Source organism: Gouania willdenowi, chromosome 13 (assembly GCF_900634775.1).
Source record: "Gouania willdenowi chromosome 13, fGouWil2.1, whole genome shotgun sequence".
Classification (NCBI taxonomy): Eukaryota; Metazoa; Chordata; class Actinopteri; order Blenniiformes; family Gobiesocidae; genus Gouania; species Gouania willdenowi.
In genome coordinates this window covers 1,321,530-1,348,425 of record NC_041056.1, presented here as the reverse complement: position 1 = coordinate 1,348,425, position 26,896 = coordinate 1,321,530, and the positions used below count along the sequence as shown (strand labels likewise).

At 38.5% G+C, this 26,896-nt stretch overlaps 2 protein-coding genes across 3 annotated transcripts in view; both read right to left on the bottom strand.

Moving 5' to 3' along the window:
* The window catches only part of slc8a2b (solute carrier family 8 member 2b), a 119,718-nt gene that overhangs the window by 15,254 nt on the left and 77,568 nt on the right, over positions 1-26,896 (bottom strand). For both annotated transcript variants that reach the window (XM_028464398.1, XM_028464399.1), the window contains one exon: positions 900-1,366. In XM_028464398.1, coding sequence (XP_028320199.1) covers positions 900-1,265 — 366 coding nt within the window. In that variant the 5' untranslated portion in view covers positions 1,266-1,366. The remainder of the gene's footprint in view (positions 1-899; positions 1,367-26,896) is intronic.
* LOC114474542 (acidic proline-rich protein PRP25-like) lies at positions 1,363-26,896 on the bottom strand. The gene is made up of 2 exons (XM_028464935.1): positions 26,580-26,896; positions 1,363-1,366 (listed from the first exon to the last, which is right to left on the bottom strand). The coding sequence occupies exons 1-2, from the start codon at positions 26,894-26,896 to the stop codon at positions 1,363-1,365; spliced, it is 321 nt and encodes a 106-aa protein (XP_028320736.1).

Below are 26,896 nucleotides of genomic sequence, written 5' to 3'. Positions count from 1 at the left end.
TAACGAGACTTTAGAGGAAGACATGGATTACAAACGTCAGATGTGTGGAAAGAACCTGAAAAATTGCCACAACTAGCCAACGTTTAAATTTAAAACCATGAGACCCCTGGTTTAATTAAGTGTAAAAAAAACAAATAACACACAAAATGATAACAAGAATTCACAAAATAACAGCAAAAATGCATTCAAGGCATCTCCGAACTCAGAACTTCCCAGTTGTAAATTCTGATCTCCAAATTCAATCGAAGTGGAAATATCAAACATGGCCGACCGCTAGAATATTAAATTATTTTTACCAACTTTATCCAGTAGGAGATCCGACTTCAGGTGGCGTTGCAAGTCACTTTTTCAAGTAGGAGGTCAGAAAATGCTGAGTTGCTTAAACTGGTTCAGTATTTACAACCAAAACTCTTTGTGTGTGTGTGAGGAAAACCGGCGACTCCCGACTCATGATTTGTGATATGGGACGGAATGTAGCCAATCAGGAAGCAGCTAACTGTGAAGCGTAATGCTACGTTCAAGGCAACTCGGAACTTGGGATTTACAAGTCGTAAAATCCTGATCTCTGAACTTAATAGAGTTCAGCGGCAGCACCAAGAAATATTTCCAACATGGCTGACCGCTAGGATATTTGATTTATTTACCAACTTCACTGTGTAGGAGATCCGACTTCAGGTGGCGTTCAAAGTCACTTTTTCAAGTAGGCGGTTGAAAAATCACAAGTTCTGACCCTAACCTTATTTTCGTCTTGGAGGAAGATCAATGGGACAGAATGGTTCTGTATGTATGTCTGATTTTTTATCTTCATCTGTAGCAGATGAAACATCTTCACATATAAAACCCCTCAGTGTGTGTGTCCTGCTTTGTTTGGCTGATCGTCCTCTTCCTTTAAATCTCACCTGAGATGTGATGACCTCTATGGAGGCCATGAATCGGTCTGCGATGATGGACACGCCCAGGAACATGTACATGAGGGAGGCGAAGTAGACCACGGCCCGGCCCACCTGGTACCCCAGCCCGGGGTGGTCAGGCTTCCACACGGGCAGCAGAATGCCAGGTTTACACTCTGTGGTCTCGTTACACTTGTCACTGATGACGGGCCCAGTGCTGTTACTGTAGGAGGAGGAGGAGGACGAGGACGGCACGGAGGACGGCTGCACGGAGGAGTCGCCGCGTCGCGACTCGGCCCAGCAGGGAGGCAGAGGGAGGAGGAAGACGAAGACGAGGAGGAGGAGGAAGTGGGACGAAGAGGCAAAGTGACACATGATGGTGGACGGTAGAGAACGGAGAGGAACGATGGATCAGCGTGAGGAAGAGAAGGAGGAGGAGATGCTGAGTAGAGCTGAGTGTGGTGCGTTAGCTTCACCTGTAGAGAACACGGAAAGAAAAGAGTTTGTGAGGACCAACCTCTCCTCCATCTATAATCCCACCATCTCCTTAATCCCAGAATCCCAACCAGGACGTTTAGAACTGAAAAAGCCTCTTGGAGGAGACGTGAAATGTCTTCAAACCGTCTAGAGCAAAGACGGGAAACTTTTATCACAGCGGGGTCACAAACATGAGGGTCACATGATCAACATTAAAGTCAGCATTAGAATAAAGACTAATCAGAAAATTAACACAGGAAACATCAAAGGGATTGTTTGTTGTTGTTGTGGGTTTTTGGACACATGTCATTTTTTTCTTACATTTTGGGGTCATTTTTTCTATATTTTTCTCATTTTGTGTACGGTCGATGTTTTTGATGAAGTCAGTTTGTATAATTTTGTTGTCGTTTTGTCTGTTTATCTATTGTCTTAATGTGTGTCATTGTAATTTTGCGTAATCTTGTTGTAATTTTGCACATTTTTGCTGTTTTGTATATTTTTATATTTTTGTTGTCTGTGATTTTGGAGTATTTTTTGTATATTTTTTGTTGTGGTTATCTATATTTTTTTCTATCATTTTGTGTATTTTTGTTGTCTTAATGTGTGTCATTTGAGTACTTTTGTGCATTTCTTGCTGTCAATGTTTTTAGTCATTTTTGTGTATCTTCTGTTGTTGTTTTGTAAATGTTTCTATCATTTTGCTTTTATTTTTGGTTGTCATAATGTGTGTCATTGGAATAATTTTGTGAAATTCTATTGTCATTTTGCACATTTTTGCTGTTGTTTTATGTATTTTTCTGTCATTTTGTGTGTTTTAGAGTGAGCTTTACTGATGTATCACTATTGAATGTTTTCTGCAGAAACTCTGAAAATTCAAAAGAATAAAAAACTTTTATGCTTCTGTCTCTGCTGTTGTCGCAATTCAGGAAAACCTCTTCAAACTAAAATCATCTGCACACTCACACACACAGGACGACGACGTCAAATCATTTTCAAGATGTTTACCAGCGAGCGTCCTGACTCGACTCTATCTCTGACTTCATTATAGCACGGTGTGTGCGTGTGTGTGCGTGTGTGTGTGTGTGTGCGTGTGTGACATAAACAAAGTGAAGCTGCAGAGAGTGAATCATAAAAGCAGATGGGAATCAATGGAGACCCTGACACACACGCACACACACGCACACACACACACACTATCAATGCTGCATCTTTGATTACATGTGTGTTTTTATCTGTGTTTGGGTTCAGATGCAGGTTTTTCCCACAAACATGAGGCGCTAAAAGCAACTGTGCTGTGGTGCCTGTGGGAAAGAGAGACATAAAAGATGGAGGATGAGGAGAACAAGTGATGAATAAACAAAGAGACGAGCCCGACAAACACAAACACAAATATGAACATTCTGGGACACCGACACGACGTTGGATGTTTCCTTTTTTGTAAATATACTTTTGTGCAAAAGTTTCTGCAGACTTTCTTCAGGAGATGTGAGCATCTTTCAGGAATATATATCTACTGTAGAATAAGACTTGGTGATCTAAGAACAATGAACAAGTTAAAACTTTTACTTGTTTAAAAAAACAAAACAAAAAACACTTCTTCAAACAGCTGCAAATCGCCTGCTCGTAGAATTACAAAACTAAAGTAACTTCTTGCATTAAAGTCCAACTTCTGTGGGTCGCCTGCTAATGTACTACTTATCATGACTTAAACATTTCGTCCAATAGGTTTTTCAATTTTTGAAAGTGATCCAGAATCAGTACATTAATCAGGATCCTCTCCAAAATCTAAAATCTGTTAAATAATTAGTTAATTACTCCTTTTCTTTTAACATCCAACACTGCTGAACAGACACTAAGCAAAGCCCTCCATAGTCCTTCCTATGTCCATCTTCACATATTATCTGCTTTCCCTCAGGGCAATGCTAGCACCTACAAACCCTGCTAACTGCTAGCTGCTGACACCTCCATGGAAATGGCAGGAGAACAGTAAAGTGGTAAACCTCACTAATGTGTGACATTAGTCTTTGACATCAGTGTGTGACGTTTACCGATCATGTGAAGACATTTCTTGGAGGCTTTTTGTGGAAGATGAGATTCACGGGACAATTGATGGGACCACAAACACCTCAAGGCCCGAGAGAGAGAGAGAGAAGATGGAGGTGATGGGCTGAACATGGGAATGAACAGAATCCAGGGGATGGGATAGAAAGGCAATGAGCCGAGGAAGGAAGGAAGGAAGGAAGGAAGGAAGGAAGGAAGGAAGGGTAGGACGAGGCTACTTAAACAACACAGCTGAAGAAATATTCGACTGCTTATGAATTCTAAAGTCTCGTGACATTTCAGCTCCGTTTTACAGAGATTATTAATGGTTTACGAACTCTTTGGAACGAGAGGAATCAGTGGTGAAAGTGGTTGAAGGCAGAGACGCTGACAGAGGTCGGAGCTAACAGGAAAGTCGTAAAACATGCTAGAAGCTTCAGGGTAGCAGCTGATTAATTGGGGGATTGTGGGGTGGACAAAGGAGTGCTGCTCCCATTTATCACTGGGGGGGGTTCCCTGACAGGGAGACCAGCCATGCAGAGAGGAGGGATGGCCATCACTCAGAAAACATGTTTCTGTTTCTTCAGCTTCAGATTCGTTTTCTGCTGCTCACTTTTCCTCTTTTCAGCCTCAGTAGTTTTGTTTCCATTACAGTTTTTCACAAAATAAAAGCAATATTTCAAAAAAAATTTGCTCTGTAATGTGAAATATTATTCATTAATTGTTTCTTTTTGACATACTATAATTATATATCTTTATACTAAATATCCCTTTATCCAATAGCCCTCATATTATTCATCCATATACCAAATATAGCCTTATATAAAATTTACATAAAAACCTTTTCTAGGCCTTTTTTCTGGAACAAGGAAAAAAGTTTCAAAACATCTGATTTTCACTTTATCGAACAAATAAAACAAGCTTTACGTAAGCGATGAGTCAGATATACCAAACGTCAAGTACTTCTCCTAATACTTTATTTACTTAATTTACCATATGAAACAAATAAATCATAATGAATAAAAAGTGCACATACCTTAGATCCCTACGTGATAAATAATAACTGACCAATCAATAATCTTGTACGTAATTCGTATTGCTTTAAATCAGCAGTAAATGTCATCTCAAACTAACAGCAATAACTGACTGTTTGATATCTAAATGTATTAAAGACTAATGTTAAAGATCAAATTTTGCCTTTCTCAAATAAAATGTGTGTATGTCTTTATCTGTTGATGTTTTGACTCTGACAATCACAAATGTCGTGCGTAACATAACAAATGAAGAAATGTTCCACGTCAAAGGAAGGAGGGACATTAGATAAACAACTACTGAATAAAATACGGAAGAATACTGTATTCTTCGCGGCGGATGGTAATGTCTGGGTCTTCTCAGAGAGAAGTGGTCATGTGACCAGGTTTGTCACATCCTGTGACGTGTAATTGTGTAAAAAGTGTTTCCATTGAACATTTCAGTATGAAAACGTCTGAAAAACCTCCTCATGAAAGTGGAAACACTTGTAGCGATATTTGAGTGTTGTTGTTTTTTTGTTTTTTTATTGAACTATTTAGATTTTTTATGATCTAATCCTTCCTCTGGAGGTCAAAGGTCGACTTCCAACACCTGCGTTTCTGCTCTGATGTGTGAGCCAGAAGCTCCTCCTTCACATTTGGGTCGATTTGCTCTGATAATGTTTGCCCTCAGCTCCAGACCTGACAACTTTATGGTTTACTTTTGATCAGAATGGATTTTGGAGGCAGTTTGGGCTTCCTGAGGCCTCTGTTTAATATCCCTGATTATGTTTTAATCAAATCTACACCTGGTTGTTTCTAATCCAATCAGACACAACGTGGAACCACCGTGAACGCACTGGGAGCAGGAACTCCTTTTAATGAATCTGAACAATCTGCAAACAAAGCAGACGTCACCAGAAAACAGACGATCATGACACGTTTAGAGGAGAGGAGCCCATGCACAGCTCTATTTATTATAGCTCTATCACACACCATCCTAACCGTCACAGCTGAATGAACGTTGCATTTATAAATCATGTTGGAAAGTCTCAAAAAAACATTAACTGTAACTGATTTTCTAGAGACTTCTAGCAGCTCTATCTGTATCTGTACTCAGCATCACATAGTTCATACCTCTAGATGTGTGTGTGTGTGTGTGTGTGTGTGTGTGTGTGTGTGTGTGTGTGACCAATCCATCAGTGAAGCTCATTCATTTCTTCACCTCACTTTTCAGAGTCAGCACATCCTCTCAGCGAGACCAGTGAGCCGCTCTGAGGGGGCGTGGCCAAGGCTCTGGACACTAATACACACATGCACGTTCTCAGATATTAACGTGCGCAGACATGCAGAATGTGGACATTAATAATGTGCTCGTGGACAGTGTCTCCTCAAAGACACGCTTTATAAAACCTTAATCTGCCTTTGATCCCCAGAGGAACCACAACCATCCAATCATAATTTATGTTTGTGATCAGGCTTTACTTTAGTTCCTGACTTTTGATTTGTTTTTCTGTGGCTGTGTGTGGGTTACAGTCCCTTATTGAGTATTGTTTAATAACACTCTTGGTTTTACCTGGTGAAGAAAAGAAGAACAAACCTAGAAAACCATGAAGCTCATTTCCGCCCATAACGTTATTTAAAGAGTACAGCGCACACTTCCTTAGCACTACTACATTTCCCATAAACCACCGCGCTTAAAGGAGCAGGCACATCCACACATATTGTGATTTCCACGAGTGGTATTTTTTCATTTTTGGTAATCCAGAACATCAACAGAATTGTCCATTCATCAACATTGCCTGAAAAATTCATCCAAATCCGTTCAGAATTTTTCAAGTTATCTGGCTAACAGACAGACAGACAGACAGACAGACAGACAGACAGACAGACAGACAGACAGACAGACAGACAGACAGACAGACGCAGGGTAAAACATAACCTTCCACTCTGTGCTTCACACTTGACGGAGGTAAAAAGCTGTTTATCAAAGCTGGGTATCTTATAACAACATTAATGTCAGTATTTAAAATATTTATTTCTACCAGCAAAAATCTACTTAAATTCCTTTTCAACTTAGAGAAAACTGAGAAAATGAATGTATGGATGATGTTTTAGTGTCTGTTGAATAGATGTAGTCTATATTTATCATCCTACCTCAGTAGCCAGTGGTTCTGTTAGAAGAATATGACTCAGCTTTGATTCGAGAATTTGTTTTCCTGGCAGCAAATAAACAAGCTGAGTCATGTTTTCTGAGGTAATGATGTGTAATCGTTCCTCCAAGTGGATCCTTTATCTGTTCCTCTGCTCTGGGGAACTGTCAGTGAGCAGAAGATAAACAGCAACAACAACAACAACACACACACACACACACACACGAGGCCAAGCAGTGCATTAGGAGTCTAAATCAAAAGCTTTCATGTTGTTAACGTCTTCAGACGACGCACACGCTGAACTGTGCGCCGATGCTTTTCCCGAAAACACTTTCATCGACTTTCATTTGTTGAGTTCTTCCATTAAAGCTCTTCACTTTGTCTTCACAGCTTCACCAATAAACGAGAACCTCCTCAAACCAGACGAGACAACACAACTACACTAAGGTGAGAGTGTGTAGAAGACTAGACTGTGTGCAAATAGATGACAAGACATAGATAAATATAAATAGAGTTACTGATGGGATGCATGACATCTCATATATGGTCTTGATTCTACAAAAAACATGAAAAACAACAATAAAATTCCAAACGTTATGTTAAGATGGGCACAATGATAATAAATAATAATGATTATATAATACTCCGGCTTCCTCCCACCATCCAAAAAAAAAACATGACTGTAAGGTTGACTGGAGTCTCTAAAAGGCCCATAGGAGTGAATGAGAGAGTGAATGGTTGTCTGTGTCTGTGTTGCCCTGTGATGGACTGGCGCCCTGTCCAGGGTGTACCCCCGCCCAGCGCCCTATGAGAGCCGGAGATTGGCACCGGCAGACCCCCGCGACCCTGTTAAAACGGGAATAAGCGGGTATGAAAATGGATGGATGGATTATATAATAATGTTAAATATTTTGTGGATGTGTTGTTTATTTAGCATCAACATAAAAATTACAATTATCCTCCACTGTTTTCTTCTAAATGTCCTGATTAGTACCAGTAGATCTAAAAAACACATTATTATGCACCATATTCATCTTATTAACTTTTAAAAATAGGACTATTTTACAGTTTTAGAGCCTGTGTTCCTCCATGTTTAAATCATGTGATTGATGATGTCACACGGCTCCACTGCCTGTAAACATCTCAATTGTTTTCTATTGCAGTGAAACATTCAGCTTGATTTATAGATTATTTAGTAGATTTTTAGATCATTTAACAGATTTTCCAGTCAAAATACCAACTTCTCATGTTGATATTCTACTTGGTCACTTTTTCACTTTAAATGTTTTCAGAACTTTCAAAGTAAAGGTGGAGAATCATAGATAGAGATATTTAGCCATGGAAGTATACTTCAGTCATTAAGTTATCCTCTCCAGAAGCTTTAAACTATTCTGACTTATTCCATAACACATGGTTTGGTAAAAACACATGAAACTGGGAACCAGTGTTTCAAAATTGGTTGCTAGCTCTCTCTCGACTTTTAAGGCTAAACTTAGACCTACTTCTATGAGACGGCGTGCAGTTAGGGCTGGTTTAGTTAATCCTGTTTTTTTTTTTTTAGTTCTGCTGCTTTAGGTTTAGATGCTGGGGAAGCTTTCCTGTTTCCTCTTCATCATCACTGATGCTGCTCATGTGGAAATGTTTTTTATAAATAAAATATTATGACTCTTATTATTTATATAAAACATGATAATAAATGTTTTTTTTTCAGGTGTGAAGACGCTTCTTTCCTGTAGGGGGCACTAAAACCTCATCACAACATGTTTCTACACACATTTTAACATCAGCTACAATCAATCAATGAAGTTAAAATAAACTGCACTTTAGTTCATCAATGGCACTAAACTTAGTGTTTGTTTTTGTTAGAATCCACTTTAACACAAAGTAAAGCCGTTCATTCGACAAATTGAAACAAACCGTCTGTTCTTCATAAAACAAGGAGATTAAAATCATCCTGGGGGAATTTTTGATTAATTCTACGGCCTCAGAAAACCAAACATTTCCTCCCACGACACACGTTGTTCCAGTGTGTTGACCTGTGTGTGTGTGTGTGTGTGTGTGTGTGTGTCCACAGGGAGAGTAAAAGCTCTCAGTGAAGCACCAATAACAAGGATCTGCTCACCAACACCTCCTCTCTCTCTCTCACATTCTCATTAGAATAAATTGGAGCCAAATCAGGAACAAATTGGTCTCTTAACAATCATTTTCCTGCTGAGCTCTTTGTCTTCGTGGACCATCAGTGTCAGAACACACAGCAGCACATGTTCAAACACTAATAAACCCAGAAAAGACTACTACACTGCACTGTTAAAGTACGTCACACATTCATATCTTTATTGTAAACATGGCTGTGTTATAAAACAATATTGACAATAAAGTTGAATGTTTATAGATAAATATTCCTGTTCACTATGATGATGTGCTACACTTGTGGAAGTTATTAAGAGTTTGTAGAGCTAAGTAGATGCTAATTAATTATAGTAGCTTTTTTCATTCATAGTCATAGCGCCACCTATTGCTAAAAGGAAATCATAGGCTTTATATTTACACAGAACATTGCAGGAAAGTTTGTGATATAATCCTTGAAAATGATCAGCTACATCTCAACACTTTAACATTTCTGCCATACCGCGACACGCGACATGCGTGTGGTTGCGAGAACTCGTTCAACGCTGTTTGGAGCTTTAATTGTGATCGTTCTACACTGCAGAGATTAAAATAAATGTCATTTCTAACAGATAATTGACATGTGACCTCTTGGCGAGCTCCGGAAGGACTTTGTGACGCCACGTGTTGGAGACAAAGGGCGATACGGAAAAAAAGGACAGTGAGGAGGAGTAACTACAGGAACAATGACTGCAGACGAGAACGCATCACATAAAAAAGGACAAAAAAAAAAAAGTTAATGAAAAGATGAAATTATGAAGAAGATGAGACAAGGGAAGAAACGCGGACTGATGTAAAATTATCTGTGTTCAAATCAGGGGACGGATCTGGATAAGCATAATGCTTTTTTCCGTCGCCCTTTCCGGCATGAAAAAGGACAAAAAAATAAATAAATAAAAAATAATGATGTGATTTTGCTCTGAATGTCAAAATGAATTTCTGTGATTGCAACCATGTCGGAAATGAACTGAATAAATAAAATAAAATAAATAATGTTAAACTGAACTAAAGCATAAAAGTATGTGTGTGTTCAGTGAAGGAGGAGGAAAACTGCAGCCTTTACCTGCTCTGCTGTAGTTTATGAAAAGTGTTTGAATGGTTCAGTTTTCTAACTAAATAAATGTGAAATCTAAGTCTCTGAGGTGTTGGTCTGATTCATTTCTTTAATGAAACCTCCTCCGACTCACAGAGACGTTAGTTGCTCATAATTTAAGGACGTGGGTGGATGAGAGCTTCAGGACTTTCATCAATAAAAGAGTGAAATTTCATGGCACACACTCCTCCAAATGTTAAACTCCTTGATCGTAGCTGCTCATGGACATGAGGATGATGTAGAGACAGCTTGGTAGAGACTGAGAGAATAAAGCAGCTTTAGAAGAAAACATCATCACCACAAACAGGAAATCTGAGTCTGGGGCCTGGAGATGTTTATTAAAGCTTCATTTCTCATGGTTCTTGTTTTTTTTTTACTTCTGTTTGTCCTTCAGTTGGTTATATGTTCTCTTAGTTTGGCAGATTTGCAACTGGTTTGAACCCTAGTGTGAGTCTTCACTATGAACCCTTAAGCAAGGCCCTTTATCCAATGTGCTCTTCGGTGCTACAGCCTCGGGGCCCCCCAGCAGCTGGAAATCCTCTCCTCCTCTCACCCCTCCCCCAGACCCACCCCTGCCCACGTGCTATGGTCTCGAGCGCTTTGTGACTGTGTTTTTGCTTTGTGCATGTACGCTGAGGACGTTTTTTCCCGAGTTTTACACTGACCTCCACAATAAGGAACCCCTCACCTCTCCCTCTGTCGTCTCTCATTTTTCATCTAAAATACGGGGCGCCGCTCTAATGGCGACCCACAGTTCTCACACTCCTGACCTCTCATGTTATAAGTGTTATGTGTGTTTGTCTTTTCATGTTTGTTGGACGGAATGAAAGTGAAATGAAATTTCGTTGCTCTGTAAAATGTACAATGACAAATAAAGTTGATTCTGATTTTGAGAAGAAAAGGAAAAAGAACACGAACCAGATAGTTTCAGCTGAGAAATGATCAATGTTTTACTTTTGGTTTATACAAATTATAGAGTTGGAAAAACTAAAAGTTTGACTTGCCTTCATTTTAAGTCAAATTAATGTAAAACGTTGATTTAAGAACAATACATTCATTAAGTCCATGTCGATTCAATCAGTTGTGTTAATAGAAATCAGTGATGGGCCGTGCATTTCACACCTGGACCTTCGGCAGGTTCTACACCAGTCAACCCAGTGGCCCCCCAGGCCAGATCCAGCCCACTAGAGCCGTCCCGTGTGTGTGCTCGTTGTAACCCGTCACAGTGTGAAGCTTTGTTCTATATTTAAATGGACACAATCCTGCAGATACGAGACAGAAAACGTGTTCATCACACAGATATAAAACATGGAGGTCGGATGGAATAACAAAAGACAGATTTACATCCCGCCCACATTCAAAGTCCCGTTTCATTAAACCCTCCCGTGCATCAATTGCAGGCCCTTCTCGTGCACGTCTCAGAGACGTGTCCATCTCATTAATTACACAGATCACGCTCCACCACTTCCTGCTTCTGTGGTTTAGATATTCAGCTTCCATACATACATCAGTCACACACACACACACACGCGCACACGCACACGCACACACACACACACACACACACACACACACACACACACACACACACACACACACACACACACACACACACACACACACTGTTGGACATACCAGGAAACACAGTCTGAAAATGTTATTGGTTTTGGATTTATTGCGAGTCGTATTGTGAGCGCGGCTTTAAACGAGGTTAGTTTCATTCCCACAAATAAGGTTTATACAGTCCCCCCCCCCCCACACACACACACACACAATTATTACATATATATCCTATTAAAGCTCAGCTGTGACAGAACGGATGGAGCGTGGGTGAGAAGAGGAGAATCAACACTGCACAAAAAGAGACGCCTTTAGAACAGGGGTTCTCAACCTTTGGGTTAGGACCCCATTTGGTGCCACGAAACAACTACAACTAAGAATATTTTCTGAACAATTTCAGCCCATTTTGGCTCATTTTTATCCTTTTTCTGCAACTACACCAAACTCATCATATTTTAACATATTTTCATCACTTTTTCTTGTAATTTTTTTGCTCTTTTTAATGTATTTTTGCTACATTTCTGACACTTCTACATCACATTTTAATGACTTTTCTGCACATTTTTTCCACTTTCCAGACATTTTCAGTACTTATAAACCCTTTCCACCTAATGTCACATATGTTGACCCATTATTGTCACTTTTAACCTTTTCACCTTATTTGATTCCAATTTTTTGCCAATTTAACCACATTCACGACTAGTTTAAACACATTTTTCCTACTTTGTACATATTCAGACTTCAGCAGAAAAGCTGCGTTCTCTCTGTGATGCCTTCAGTTCCTACGTCTCCTCCTATTGGAGTGAGTCCTGTACTCTCCTGGTTTGGTGGTTATTGTAAGGCGCTGTGATGGACGTGTGGTTATTTTTACCAGCTCAGAGCTCACTAAAAGCCCATAACGTGCACGGAGAACTAATAGTCGCTCTGCGGTGGTTTGAAACATTTGGGTCGACTGCGGATGGGTGGTCTACTACTGTTAATGAGCAATGACCCTCACTGTTACCCACAATGCATCACATCAGCCCTTCAAGGGGCTGTGCACTGGTGGACTCTCGTGTGCGGGCACACACGTGCACCATCCCAATGTGGACGGACCGTGGACGCAGATAATGAAGCATTCATCTTCATTAGAGGGAGAAAGTGTACGGACGTTCATTTACATGTTCTATAGAATCAGCTGCAGGCGCTTTTACAGAAACACACACATAGAACATAGAGCATGGCAGCGTCATGACTAGATACAAACACAAGTCTGATTTAAATGCTTTACAGCAGTTTTACACAACCAGCCATCAGCAAGTAATAACCGCCATTACTAAAGGGAACCTCTAGTTTATTGTTTTGCATGGATGATAATATTCATGTTTGTATATGATACAGTGATTTAAAATTACTCCCAATTTCTGCTTAATTTCAATAAATAATTCCTATGGAAAGTTTCTATTTTTTAAATGTTGCCAAAAATTCCTAACCCTAAAGTTTCTGAGAAATCTATGTTTATGTATCATTCTTTTGAAATGCAAAAAAATCCCTAACTTGTTTTTACTATGTCTACTGCTGGTGGTCATTCATATATATTAATGTATATAAGCCCCTCCTTCATCCTATAAATACCTATACACATGGAAATGATCGCCCAGCCAATAGGCTTCCATTTCCTGATAAAAAATAGAAGAATGACATTGAAAATGATCAGGTCGTACAGATTGCAGACAACAGAAGAACATCAGTTTAGAGCAGGGCTTCTCACCCTTGGGGTCAGGACCCCATTGGGGGTTGCGAGACACTAGGAGGGGGGTCACCAGATGCCTTCAAGAGTCCATTTTTATATAGTTTTACTCTTTTTCTGCAACTCCACCAAACTCACCATATTTTAACTTTTTTTCATCACTTTTTCTTGCCATATTTTTGCTCCTTTTAATGTATTTTTGCTACATTACTCTAATTTCTGACTTCTTTTCTGTATTTTTTCCATTTTCCAGACATGTTCAGCACTTATAAACCCTTTCCACCACTTTTCCACCTAATGTCACATATTCTTGTCACTTTTAACCTCTTTTCACCATATTTGATGCTTAGTTTTGTCAATTTAACCACATTCACCATTTGTCAGGCCCATTATTTGCCAGTTTAAACTAATTGTTCCTACTTTTTAAATGACATTACCCCAAACTCCCTTCCACCTCCATTTCTGCTACTTTTAAGCCAATACTGACACTTTAAAGTTTAAACACTTTTTATCACTTTTTCTGTTCGCTTTTTCAGAGAATCTACCAGCACTAGCATACACTGAACAACAGGTGGTGTTTATGTCCTTTCAAAATAAAAGTAATTTGGAAATAACATTAAATATACTAAAACAATTAAGCATAGAAAGGCAACTGCAAAACTGGAGAAATGTGTTTGTGCCATCCCATGATATCAGCTCATTACAGATAAAATGAAACACTTTAATACATACATGTAATGACTAAGTGTCAGTATTTCCTGTAATGAAGCTCCTGAGAACCAATCATCTCTCTCCTCTCTGCAGGGTCACAGCCAATCAAAACAAACACAAACAAAGTGTATACGCTGCGTGAAGGACGGTCATTACGCGGCTGAAATCAAACCTCACTGTGTCACGGGTGGATGAACACATTAATCCACGCTTTGCAGTGATCGCTCACCACAAACTGTCATTTACATCAATCATTTAAAATCAATCGTTCACATCAGTTATTTGTGGGTTTAGTTGACATTTTGTATGTTTTTCTGTATTTCTGGAATCATATTTTGTGTTTTTTGAGAATTATTATTTATTTATATAGTTTTTTGTGTATTTAATGGTATTTTAGTATGTTTACTTTGGGGACTGCACAAAATTAGGCTACTATGTCTGATAAATGGGTTTATAGTCTAATGGCTGCATATGGGACTTTGCTATTTTTATTATTTTTTGGTAGGTGTCATTATTTGTTTATCAGTGTGTTTTTTGGATTTTGTTATTTTAAAAACAGCTATTATGAGCTAACTCATACTGCTAATTATTTAATGGATTTTAATGTGATTGTTACACTTTCTCATCTTTTCATTTTACATTCAGTAACAAAGTGATCTGGAATAGTCTTATAATAAATAGGGAATATAGGATGAATAAAAAAAGAAAAGCTTAATTATTAATGTTTAATTTGATCGAGAATCCATCGTTAAAAAAACAAATCACCAATTTATATTAAAGCAAACACTGAACTAAACTAAACAGAACGCATACGAGTGGAGCCATGTTATCTTTGTGTAATAGTTCTAGTTAATTTAACTAATTAAAGCCATTACAGCTGATATTATTCAACATCTACATATTGTAAGCAAAACTTTGCAGTTTTTCTCTCATCACAGGAAACCTGCTGTCGACACAGCACAAAAACAAATGAAACATTCCTAATAAATCAGTTAAAGAAAGCAGCCTCAGTAAATCTAACACAGAGTTACATTAAACATTTCTCATTTGTTAATTAGTTAAAGCTGCAGCCTCTGCACTTTAGTCACGCCTCCATCAGCTAATCATGCTAATGCTTTAACATCAGAGCAAATATACAGGAAGTAAACAAGCGTGAACTATAAATAAGAGCAGGAAAGATAATTAAAGTCTGCTTTTGTTCAGCAGCAGCAAAACAACCTCCATAACAAAGAAACTAAAACAAACCCAAAAATAAGGCCAAACATGACTTTAATAAGACAATAAAATGAATTAAAAAAAACAAGAAAATCATACATTTAATAAAAATAAGAAAACAAACTAAAGCAAGACAATAAATAAACAAAAAGTCATCAACATCCAACGCCAAAAAAAAAACGTAACAAAGACAATAACTCCGAAAAAAATTATTGCGCGCTTCTCAATTGATATTGATGACAAACTGAAACCATAATTTAGTGATTGCATCTTAAACAGTTTCTGAGAAAAGACGTCCCCTTTAACTCGGACACACGGAGCTCTTTGTTGAAAGCTAGCATAATTATGAATGTAGCATTCTCTAAGGGCTCCGCCTTCACCCCCTATGCTCTCTCTAAAGTCACACCCCTCACTCACATGCACAAGCGCCCGAGACGACGTTGTAGAAACTACGTCGTCTCATCCAGCAGAAAATAAACAATAAACTTTATCATTATATATGTTAAAAAACGTGACTAAAAACTCAGTTTTAACTCTGTCAGCGGTGACGCGCTTTGAGTGTGAGCTCGTGGACGCGAGGGGTCGAGAATGAGCAGGGAGACAGAGAGACGTGATTGGTTAAAAAACGAACCGTCTTTTTTCATTGGTGGAAGTTTTTACAGGTTTACAGCTGCTACAGATGATGGATTTACTTTGTTCCCTTTATCAGAGCACGTACTGTAAGATCTTCTTTTATGTCAGGACATAAAGAAAAATCTATTCTGTGGCTCATAATGTCGTTTATTTTAGCTGCTGGAAAATCTGGTTGGTTGGTAACTTTAGGAATCTACTATCTATGCTGATCTACTACACACACACGCACACGCACACACACACACACACACACACACACACACACACACACACACACACACACACACACACACGCACACACACTGGAGAGCTTTTAGCTCCACTAATTTATCATCTGTTGGTCACAAGGTGAAGAACGGCAGAGAAACATCCTCCCCTCGCTGCTCATCGTGTCACAGAGGATAAAGTTCACCTTTCACATCCTCCAGCTTCACTAAAGTCTGAGTTTATAATAAAACACAACCACAGTCAGTGTTTCTGTGTCTTTAGGAAACATCAGTAGAAGTCAAACCCACAGAGACAGTTAGCCTATCGACACTGTAGCCGCACGTAGCGCTCTACGTAGACGTAGACCCCCTCCCCTTAACCAGACGTGCTCCTCCTGACTGCACGTCGAGGCGACGTGGAACAAAAGCGCTGTGATTGGTCAGCTCCAAACCTCAGCCCCGGTCACACCGTCGTGTTTCAACTTTTAGCGTAGCGATACGAGAATTATTTCTACAATGGATTGAGTCACAGAGAGAACAGAGATGAACTAAAAGTACCAGAGTTTTATTATTTCCTTTCATGGCTGCAGCACACGAAACACCGCCTAACAGAGTCAGTCGCAGACAACAGTTGTGTGTTTACTATTATTATCACTACTACTGCCTTGTCTCTGTACCTGTGTGTGTGTGTTTCATTAACAGTAAATAATAACCAACATGCTGTGGAGGCTGATAGAGGAGGAGACATAACGTTATGTTTAAAGTGATCTTTAAATGCTGTCCCACTCCCAACTCCCCACTTCCAGGGCCGTGGACCAGGTTACCTCGCTGCTCTCTCTCCGCTCTACAGTGGGGTCGGGGTCCCCTCACCCCCAACGTGACTGTTGACAGTGTGCTCAATACACTTTTATACTTTGTTTGCATGTTGCATTTGTTTATATTTGTTTTGAAACACACATAGTTAGCTACAGTAGGTCAGTAATAATCCAGAACTAAATTACATTTTAAGATGCTTAAAAAACATATAACATTGTTTTCTGTGACCGAAAGATAAACAAGGGCTTTTTAACGCTCATTTGTAACAACAACACACAGCCACACCCCCTAGTGGCATGGCAGCTAATAGCATAGCGATGCGTTCCCTCGATGCAGAACTACAGTTGGCTAACGTCTGCGTCACGTTGGTGGCGTAGGTCCTGGTCAGAAGCATATAGCAGGCTTTAAACTGATCATTTCATCAACTTGTTCTGGTTCAGTTTGCGTTCACAGGGATGTTTAGGAATCGCTCTAAATGCGCAAAAAAAACGGCATCAGTTACAAAGTTGTTTGTTTCTGATGCTGTCACTCATATCAAACAGAGTAGATATGATTCTCAGCTGTAAAATGGTGAAGCACGTCAATGACTCGCTGACTCCCTCCACCTCAACGCGTCAACAAACTGTGTGTTAGCCCAGCTGTTGTTAACAGAGGTAAATGGTAAATGGACATGATTTTATATAGAGCTTTATCACCACTGAAACAGTCTCAAAGCGCTTTACATATCAGCTCATTCACCCAATCACTCTCACATTCACACACCAGTGGGACAGGACTGACATGCAAGGCACTAGTCGACCACTGGGAGCAACTTAGGGTTCAGTGTCTTGCCCAAGGACACTTCGACACATAGTCAGGTACTGGGATCGAACCCCCAACCTCTCGATCAGAAGACGACCCTCTACCACCTGAGCCACGGTCGTCCGGTGTAAAAAAAGAGGTGTAAAATGTACAGATATATCTACACAAGTAGAAGTACTGTTACATGGTTGAAATTGTACTCAAGTACAAGTAAAAAGTGGCTCAATGAAATAGTACTCAAAGTAAAAGTTACTAGTTACTTTCACCCTCCATGTTTATTATTGGTAATAAATCTTGGTACGGGTCCCTTACATACAATAAACATCTTATGTAGGAACTAAAAAAAGGAAGAGACACAATCTACCACAATTAGAACTTAGTTTATTTTCCACAAATGGATCTGTATAAAATAAAAGTTTTGACAAAATGTACAATTGTTTTTAAAATGTAATAACACCAATGAATTCAATTCAAAATAAAAAGAATACCCAGTATAGATACATTTATGAACTCTAAAATGTAGAAAATAACCTTCATTTAATGCTGTTTTGGTGCATTTATTACGTTTAATCTGATTGGTCGACTATGATGTCATGCATTTCATTGTTTGGTCATTTCATTTTTTTGTAGTTTGTCCGTTGATGATTTTAAAACAAAAAATAATAATTTACTCAGTAATGGTTGGGTGTAAAAATGTAACAAAGTAGTTTACTTCTTGTAAAACATACTTAAGTACAAGTAAAATGACTGATTTATAAAATATACTCAAATATACTCAAACCAAGTGAGAATTCATGTTTGCTTTCATCCATTTCATCACTTTACTCACCACAGTTTCTCCATCTGCTGCTAAGTCTTTTCTACCTGTCGTCGTCATAGTTACACTAACTGTTTAAAGGATTTGTGAGAAATAGTGAACAAACCACTGAAAACTGAAAACTAATGTCTTAGGTTTGGAAACACAGGACATTAAACACATCGCTAACTTTAGTGCCAGAACTTTTCTCATTAGTGTAAAACATAAATACTTACTGAAGGTTATTCTTCCTGAAGTCACTACAACCTTAGAGCTGATGGAGGCAGATCCTAAACCCAGTGTGTTCCCATGGCTCTCCTCCTCCTCGTACCAGTTTCCCTCTTCAGCACAAAGGCGTCCTGTCCCTCTCCACCAATCACACTCTTTGGTTGACCCTCTCTGGTTCCTCTGATTACTCTGACCTCACTCTTCCTAATTATCAACGTTGTTTTACATCCTTTGTTCATTAATACATTCAGCTACTGTTTACGGTCACTGGGATTTCCTCTGATGTCATTGGATGTTTATCTCTAACGACAGGTTAAAGCCATACCTCACCTGCTACGACATAACTAGAAATCTATAGAAGACATGAACAACATGTGGTTCGCTATGAGTGTAATGTTCTGCAAACTGCAAAACAAATGCACAAAATGAGTCCAACGATCTCAAAATATACACAAAAAAGTAAAGTACACAAACTGACAAGATAAATACACAAACTGGAAAAATACACAAGATCAGATAAATACACAAACTGTGATGAAAAATGAACAAAAAACAAGAAAACACAAAAGACAAGACAAATACACATATGGAAAAATACACAAAATTAGAGCAAAGTACACAAAACAACAACACAAATGACTCCAAAATTACACACAAACTGACAGGAAAAATATACACAAAAACAAGTAAAAATACAAACAAAAAGAGAAATACACAAAAAACAAGAAACATATAAGAAATGACAAAAATACACAAAACAACTTCAAAATCACACACAAACTGAGGAAAAATTTACAAAAAAAGAAGAAAAATACACATAATGACTAAAAACACACATAATCACTCCATTTACAACTAAAACACAACGAATGATAAGAAAAACACTAAAAAAGACAATAAAAATACACAGAAAAACTCTAAATATTAACAGTCTTCAGAGAAATAGATAGTGCATAGTATATGATACATAGTAATAGTCACGACCTGTTGAAGCTCTTTTTCTGTTCTTTCTTATGTTTTATTCTAGTTCCTGATTTATTTTATATTATTTCTCTGTGTCTGTTTGTGGGTCATATTCCCTTTGTGTGTACGGCACCCCCTGCCTGTCCTGGCAGTGTTGGATGTGCTGACCATCCCTATGATTACCCTCACTACTTAAGGAGTGCTTTATAAACACCGTCACTCCTCCTTTCCCTGGTTTTCTCCTCGTGTCGGTGAACTCAGTTTCATACGGATAGTTTCTGGTGTTTTTTGGTTTAGTGTGAGCAGTGTGTGGGGTTGACTTGTGTCTAATCTAACGGCAGGTGGTTATAATGATAAGGCTGCTCACTGCATCATTAGAAACACTCTGTTTAATGACGTCTCTTCAGGATCCTTGAGGGAAAAATCAAAGTCCAGTGAGTCAGAACGGATGAGTCGGTGTTTTAGAGGCCGTTAACGCCTGATTATGAGCAGCAGGTTATCACTGAGCGCACATGGAACACACACCAGGAGCCCTGACAGGCCTGAAGACGTCCTGCTGGTGTGTAGCCACGCACGCACGCACGAACGCACTCTCACACTCACACACACACACACACACACACACACACACGCACACACGCACTCTCACACACACACGCACTCACACACACACGCACGCACGCACACACGTCGCAGCACATCGGTGTGGACAGGATCAAAGATCTATCAATGTACAAACTGTTATGGCAATTATTATATGAATCATCATATCATCAAATGTGTGATCACGTGTACAATTTGTCATGTGTTTATACACAATGACTGCATTATATCGTTGTACTTTGCTGAGTCATGTTAGATTGGATAACCCGCAGTACAGACAGATTGTGCTGTATTCACAGTGTCAGCATTAAAAACAGTCTCTGCTCAAGGTCTCACACCAAAACTCTGTAACAGTGATTTTTCACTCCTTCCTCCCTTCACCCTCTCTTTCCCTCTCATCTTAGGGCGGGGCTCTTCCTATCTGTAAAAGTTTAAACTGTGGAACTTTCCAGTTAGTTGCTGGTCGCTTGCCCTTCCTACAGGATGGAAGACCTTTTTTTGTATTCCTTTTCATTTAGTTTATAATAAATCATTTTTTATAAAATCATCATGCTTTGACTGGACTTCATCATTTAACCAGAGCACAAATCATGTTTTCAAACGAGGACAACCGTACATTTACCGTGACAAAACAAAAAAAGGTATTTAACACAATATCAATCAAACACATAAACATCACGTTTCTGTTCATAAAGGCACCAAATCAAAGATTATTGATCAGCAGACTTCAAGATATTTGGTTTTTCTATAATTTTGTGTATTTTGTTGTCTTCTATATTTTTGTTATTTTGATGTGTTTCTTTTTTGGTTGTTGTCAGAGTCATTTTGTGAATTCTATTGTCACATTTCTGTATTTTTCTGACATTTATGTTCATTCCTGTCGTCGTCTTGTGTGTTTGTGTTGTTTTTTGGTTGTTTTTAAGAGCCATTTTGTGTATTTTTCTGACTTTTTTTGTGTATTCCTGTCATCGTTTTCTGTGCTTTTAGAGTCATTTTTGTATTTTACTGTCATTTGAATGTAATTTTAAAGTTATCTTGTGTATTTTTGGAGTAATTGTGTATATTTCCATCAACGCACACACACAAAAATAATTACAGACTAAACCAAACAAAAACAATAATCAAAACTGACATTTAACACAATATTTCTTGACAGTTTATCCTTTGTACGTCCTTTAAGAACCAATCTATCATGTGATCCATTTAGACACTCCCATTTCTTCAGTGAATCCTTAAAGATTTGTGCTGCACAACGCTAACCTGAACCCAGAGCGGTTTTCAGATAAATGTACCTGAAAAGCCTGGAGCAGCTCTGCTGCAGCACAAACGTCTTCAGGGACTGCTGCTGAATAATTAATGAGATTCAATACTCAGAGTTTAGCTACGGCTCAGACGGACCTGAAGTGTAGCTCAATGATGAAGAGGAAAAAGGAGGAAGATGAGCTCATATTAAAAAGAGGATGATGTGTTGAGCTGCTGATAAAACCACCATTCTCTTTAACACAAACATCACATTTCAGTTCATAAAGGCAACAAACTGTAGATTATTGCTCTGCAGACTTTAAGATATTTGTTTTTTCTGTTCAGGAATCACCTCATACACTGGATCTAATCGTTATTATTTATTATTTTTGTTATTATTTGGGGTTTTATCATTGCTTTTTGTGTTATTCTTGTCATGTCATGTATTTTTTGTCATCATTTTGTGTGTATGTTAAATAACTATTGATGAACACCAAAAATACATTAAGACAAATGTTATTAATGGGGTTCCTGTGTTATTCTTGTCATTTTGTATATGTTTGTTGTCTTTTTTTGTCTTATCATTTTTTTTGTATTTTTGTTGTCATCTTCTTTATATTCTTGTTGTTTTCTTGGTATTTGTCATCATTTTGTGTGTTTGTTAAATTACTTTTAATGGACACCAAGTACACATTTGGACAGATGTGGCTGTGGTTCCCCAAGGCTCAGCTTTTGCCCCTTTTTCTTCTTAAATAACAGGAAAGAATTACAAAACTCAAACTGCAGAATTCACTGACTGATCTTAATTTCATCTTTTGATTTTCCTTGAATTCATCCATTGGAAAATCTTCTTATTTAGACGCAGATGTTGAAACACTGTAATCTAGTGTTAGGATGCTGTCACTTCCCTCATAACAAATAAAATGCATCTTGGGAAATGTAGTTTATGGTCAACGTAAGCTTTTAAAGAAGCATAAACTCTTATTTTAAGACAATCACATGCTTTAAGCTCCTTAAAAAGAGGCCGCGAGCCTTCAGTTTGACACCTTTTCTGTCTCGTGTACAAGAACCCACAGGGCTCTGCTGAGATTTGATTACAGGAACAGAACTTGTTCTGACCTTGTTGTATGAAGGGAAACTCATGCAGACTGCATCTTTAAGCTCTTTGGCCTGATGGGAAATGATTTATAGAGAACGACAGGAGTGTTTTATCACCGAGCCATCGCTGTGGTCTCAGGAGGAAACACCAGTGGATTACTTTCATCTACACAAGCACTCATAACTGTGTCTCCAGTCCCAGAGGGGCGACGTTCTGCCTGCATCTTTACAGGAGAGGGAGAATAGAAACCTGAAGATGAATCTTTCTGTTCCACGTATTACTGACGGTAAAAATGGGACTACTTTACAGTTTTAGAGCCTGTGTTCCTCCATGTTTAAATCACGATTGATGATGTCACACGGCCCCACTGCCTGTAAACATCCTATTGTTTTGTATTGGAGTGAAACATTCAGCCTGATTTTTAGGTCATTTAACAGCTTTTTCAGTCAAAATGCTGATTTATGCTGCGTTTGGTTTCTTTAAACAATCAGGAAAAGTTAAAGATGTTGATGTAAACCTCTTTTGTTTACAGGGAGAAGATAAAAACAGTTGTGACCCGAAAAATAATCTATGACCACAAAGGGTGACCGTTCCAACTCTGAGGTTTGGTAGTATACAATGAAGCAGAGAAGAAGAGCTCAGTGCACGACTGCATTTAGGGTTCTATTCTCCCATCTGGACTTAAACGCTTTTTTGCGCACCTGCAGTTACGCACTTCTCTTCTACACGTATTCTCTGGTCCAGGTTCCTGACACGCCCACCGTGCGTAAGGAGCCAAAAAGCGCTAATGTGTGAATGAAGGCGGGCTGAAGGAAAGGAGGCGGTGATGTCATTTTTTTTTACCAACGCTTGTAAATGTCATTGAAATCCGTCAAAATGATAAATTTCACATTTAATTTGAAACGCCTTAATTTATAAACAATGTAACAGGTTGATTTGATCAGATTATTGATCAGATTATTGCAGTGTGACTGACTAACAGTTAATGTTTCTCTCCTTCATCATCATCATCATCATGATCATCACTGTAAAGCGTAACAGAGTTAGATGATGTAGATATGATGTAATAACGCGTCCACAGAGCGTCCTGCTTAAATACAGAGGGATGTTTACAGTGAAACACAACTATTAACTTCCATAATACACAGTTTTAAATATAAATAGTTTAAAGTGACCTGAGCCTCATTAAAATATGTGTGGGAACAGTTTGTGTTCCATCCTCATCTGCATATGACAGCATGTTTCACTCTGTAGTGGATCAAACTGTGACTTTACGTTGGACATAGTATGAAAATAGTTGAATCACTGTGACCAACGTCTAAAAAGTAACAGATCTGTTCCAAACTAAAGGGGACGATACCTGAACACAAGTCGATGATATGTCAACTATTCAAAACTGTCCAATGCTCTATCCAGAGCCACATTTCCTGCACAAACGTCCACATTCCTCCCTCTATAATCCACGTATTAATGCAGGTTTTACAAACATTAAGTGTTAATGTAATTTACAGCTGATGAATTAAAGTGTGATTGTGTCGCTCTGAGCAGCTCGTGCTGACATGTGACACCACTACAAAGACAGAACCAGTCCGGCTTCCAGCAGAGAGCTCCGCCCCCCAAAGGTGAGCCATGCTGAGTCAGTGCAGACAAACCCGCGGGAAGCTTCTCGAACATTCACAGTGTGCTTCAATGAAGGAAGAAGTCTGAGTTTCTGAAATTAATATTTCAGGAAGAAAAAAGTCTTTCCTCAGCATGTGACCAAAGTTTAGTTTTTAAAACTAAAGAAGTGCTGGAGATCATTTATACAATGTGTGGAACATCATATTGTCCTATATGCAGCTTATTATTTTACATGTGAGTTAAATAATGTACGCAGATACAAATAAAGATTTTTTAAATGTAGAGAAAAATCAAAAACTATCATTATATTTTCAGTTTTTTGACCTTAAGGAGTGCAATAAAGGTTTTTACAAAACATTTTGAAACTACACAAATATATTAAATGCTTCATTCATTTTTTTGCAAGAATAAAACATAAATTTCTTTAATAAAAACATTGCACTAAATGTAGTGTTAATCTTTGACATCATAATCAGACAAAAGAAAAAAAGAAAGTTAATCATTATGAACTAAATGACACATAATTTAATGTTAGTTTAATGAAAAGTGGCTCCTTAAATAACAAGTTTTACTATACTTTGCTCATAGATATAAAGAATAGATCTGTTCCTGTCCAATTTAACACAAATTATGACCAAAAATGATTCCAAAATATTGATTTTTTTATATTGTTTGTGGAGTGGTCATTTCATATTCCTACAGCTGAGGTGTATTCTAGTGTGTTTTTGTCGTCATAATGAAGTTTTTGGAGTCTTTTTGTGTTGCGCTGTAGTTTTTTGTTTTTTTTTTTACAATTTCACAATTTTGTGTAATTTTATATGTTTTATACTGTACAGCATCATTTCAGTTGAGGTTTTTGAAGAAATGTGTTTTCTTAACTTTGGTGCTGTGTGTGTTTTTTTTTGACAGTTTGTGCAGCGGCAGCTTCATATTCTTTCCATAAACTGTTATTCTGATGGCATTCCTACAGCTGAGGTGTATTCTATTCTGTTATTGTTGTGATTATTTGTTGTTTTTTTGGAGTAATTTTATGTTTTAGATTCATGTAATTTATAAAGTGTCTTTTCAGGTGAAGGGTTTAAAAACATGTGTTGTTTGTTTTGTGTATTTTTGGAGTAATTCTATAACTTCTGTAGCCTTTTTGACTTTTCTTAGGTGTCGTCGTTTTGTTGTTTTTTTCCTGTTCTTTCCAAACGCTGTCATATCTTAACTTAGTGAGTTATGGTGCAGGTAATTATAGCTGAAAATTATTAAATGTCTTTTCATAAACTATTTGTAATGTTTACAGCCTCCTGTGCCTGTCAGTCACTTTAAATAAACCTTCATGATGTTAACAGTTTGAACCCCCAGCGTCAGAATAAGGGCAGAATATCTGACATTTACAAGATGTTATTTTTATTCCCACTTGGATGCTGAATCATGGTTAATTGAGTTGACGGTGAATAAGTGATGGGACGTTGGTGCTGAATGTGAAAATAAACGCTTCGTTGAGTCACTGAGAACATACAGAGCTGCAGGCTGACAGATGCAGATCTACAAGTGTAAATATTCACGTCTCTTTCACTGCTTTGATGGAACGATGCAGAAAATATAATTCAACACATTTTAAAATGAAACATTAATATTTTGTTCCTGGAGTCTTTTGGTAAAAAGTGAGGTTTTTCTGTAATTAATCCACGTTGCAAACCTCCTAAAAGGTGTTTTTGTTTTACTACAGATGGTTAAAATGGCATCTTTTTTGTTTGTGTCAACGACAAATGTTATCTTTGCACTTTTCTGGCGGAGACACAAATGTTTGTTCTGTCTAAAGAAGAACGACTTTATTGCTTTAGTTAAATGCTGAGAAAAGTAATGGCTGACTGACTTCAAACTGTATTTTTGCTGTTTTTGTTGCACTTATTGCCTTTCTTTCCTGTTTTACTGTTTCTAAACCTTAGTTAATTGTGTTTCACTGACTGTTTTAATGTTTTCACATCTTCATAGTTTGACTGTTTTCTTTTTAATAATATCTGTTAAAATGTTGCATTTTTAATCATGTAGTGTAGCTTAAAGCAGGGCTTCTCAATCTTGAGGTCAGGACCCCATTTGTGGTCGCCTGACACTGGGAGAGGGTTGCCAGATTGTTTTACCATTTTTCTGCAACTACGTTAACCTATTTTCATCCCTTTTTCTTGTCATATTTTTGCTCCTTTTAATACATTTACATTACTCATATTTCTGACACTATTTCTCCATCACATTTTAATGCCTTTTCTGCACATTTCTTCCATTTTCCAGACATTTTCAGCACTTATAAACCCTTTCAATCACTTTTACACCTGATGTCACATATGATGACCCATTATTGTCACTTTTAACCTCTTTTCACCAGATTTTGTGCTTATTTTTGCCAATTTTAGGGGGCGGGACCAACAGTGAAGTATGAAGCCAACAAAACATCACAAACCAACATTCTCCACCAATAATTTCTGCTGACACTATTTCCTGCTTTGCCACAAACACAATAAAAAGCTGTCGGTCGGTCGCACTCCTGTGGGGGGCGTCGCCCCGTGGCATGGGCTGTCTGGTGGGCGGCAGGGCCTGGGCTGCTGTCCTCGTGCCGTCTGGGGCCGTTACATGGTGGCTGGTTCATGGGCTGGGGTGAGGGGGGCTCTACTTGTGGAGCTTCGCTCGGAGGCTCGCTCTTGGGGTCCGGCGGGCTTGGCCGGTCTTGGCGAGGGTCTTTTGCATGCCTGTGGGGTGGCCCCTGCTTGGGCGGTGCCCAGTGGGCCAGGGTCGGGGGCGTGCGCGCCGCATACCGGTCTGGCTGGGAGGGGTTCTGACTTTGACAATAACTAAGACTCAT

Bases quoted from the DNA above. Each gene is read 5' to 3' on its own strand.
- LOC114474542 (XM_028464935.1), bottom strand. From the start codon at position 26,896: ATGAGTCTTAGTTATTGTCAAAGTCAGAACCCCTCCCAGCCAGACCGG.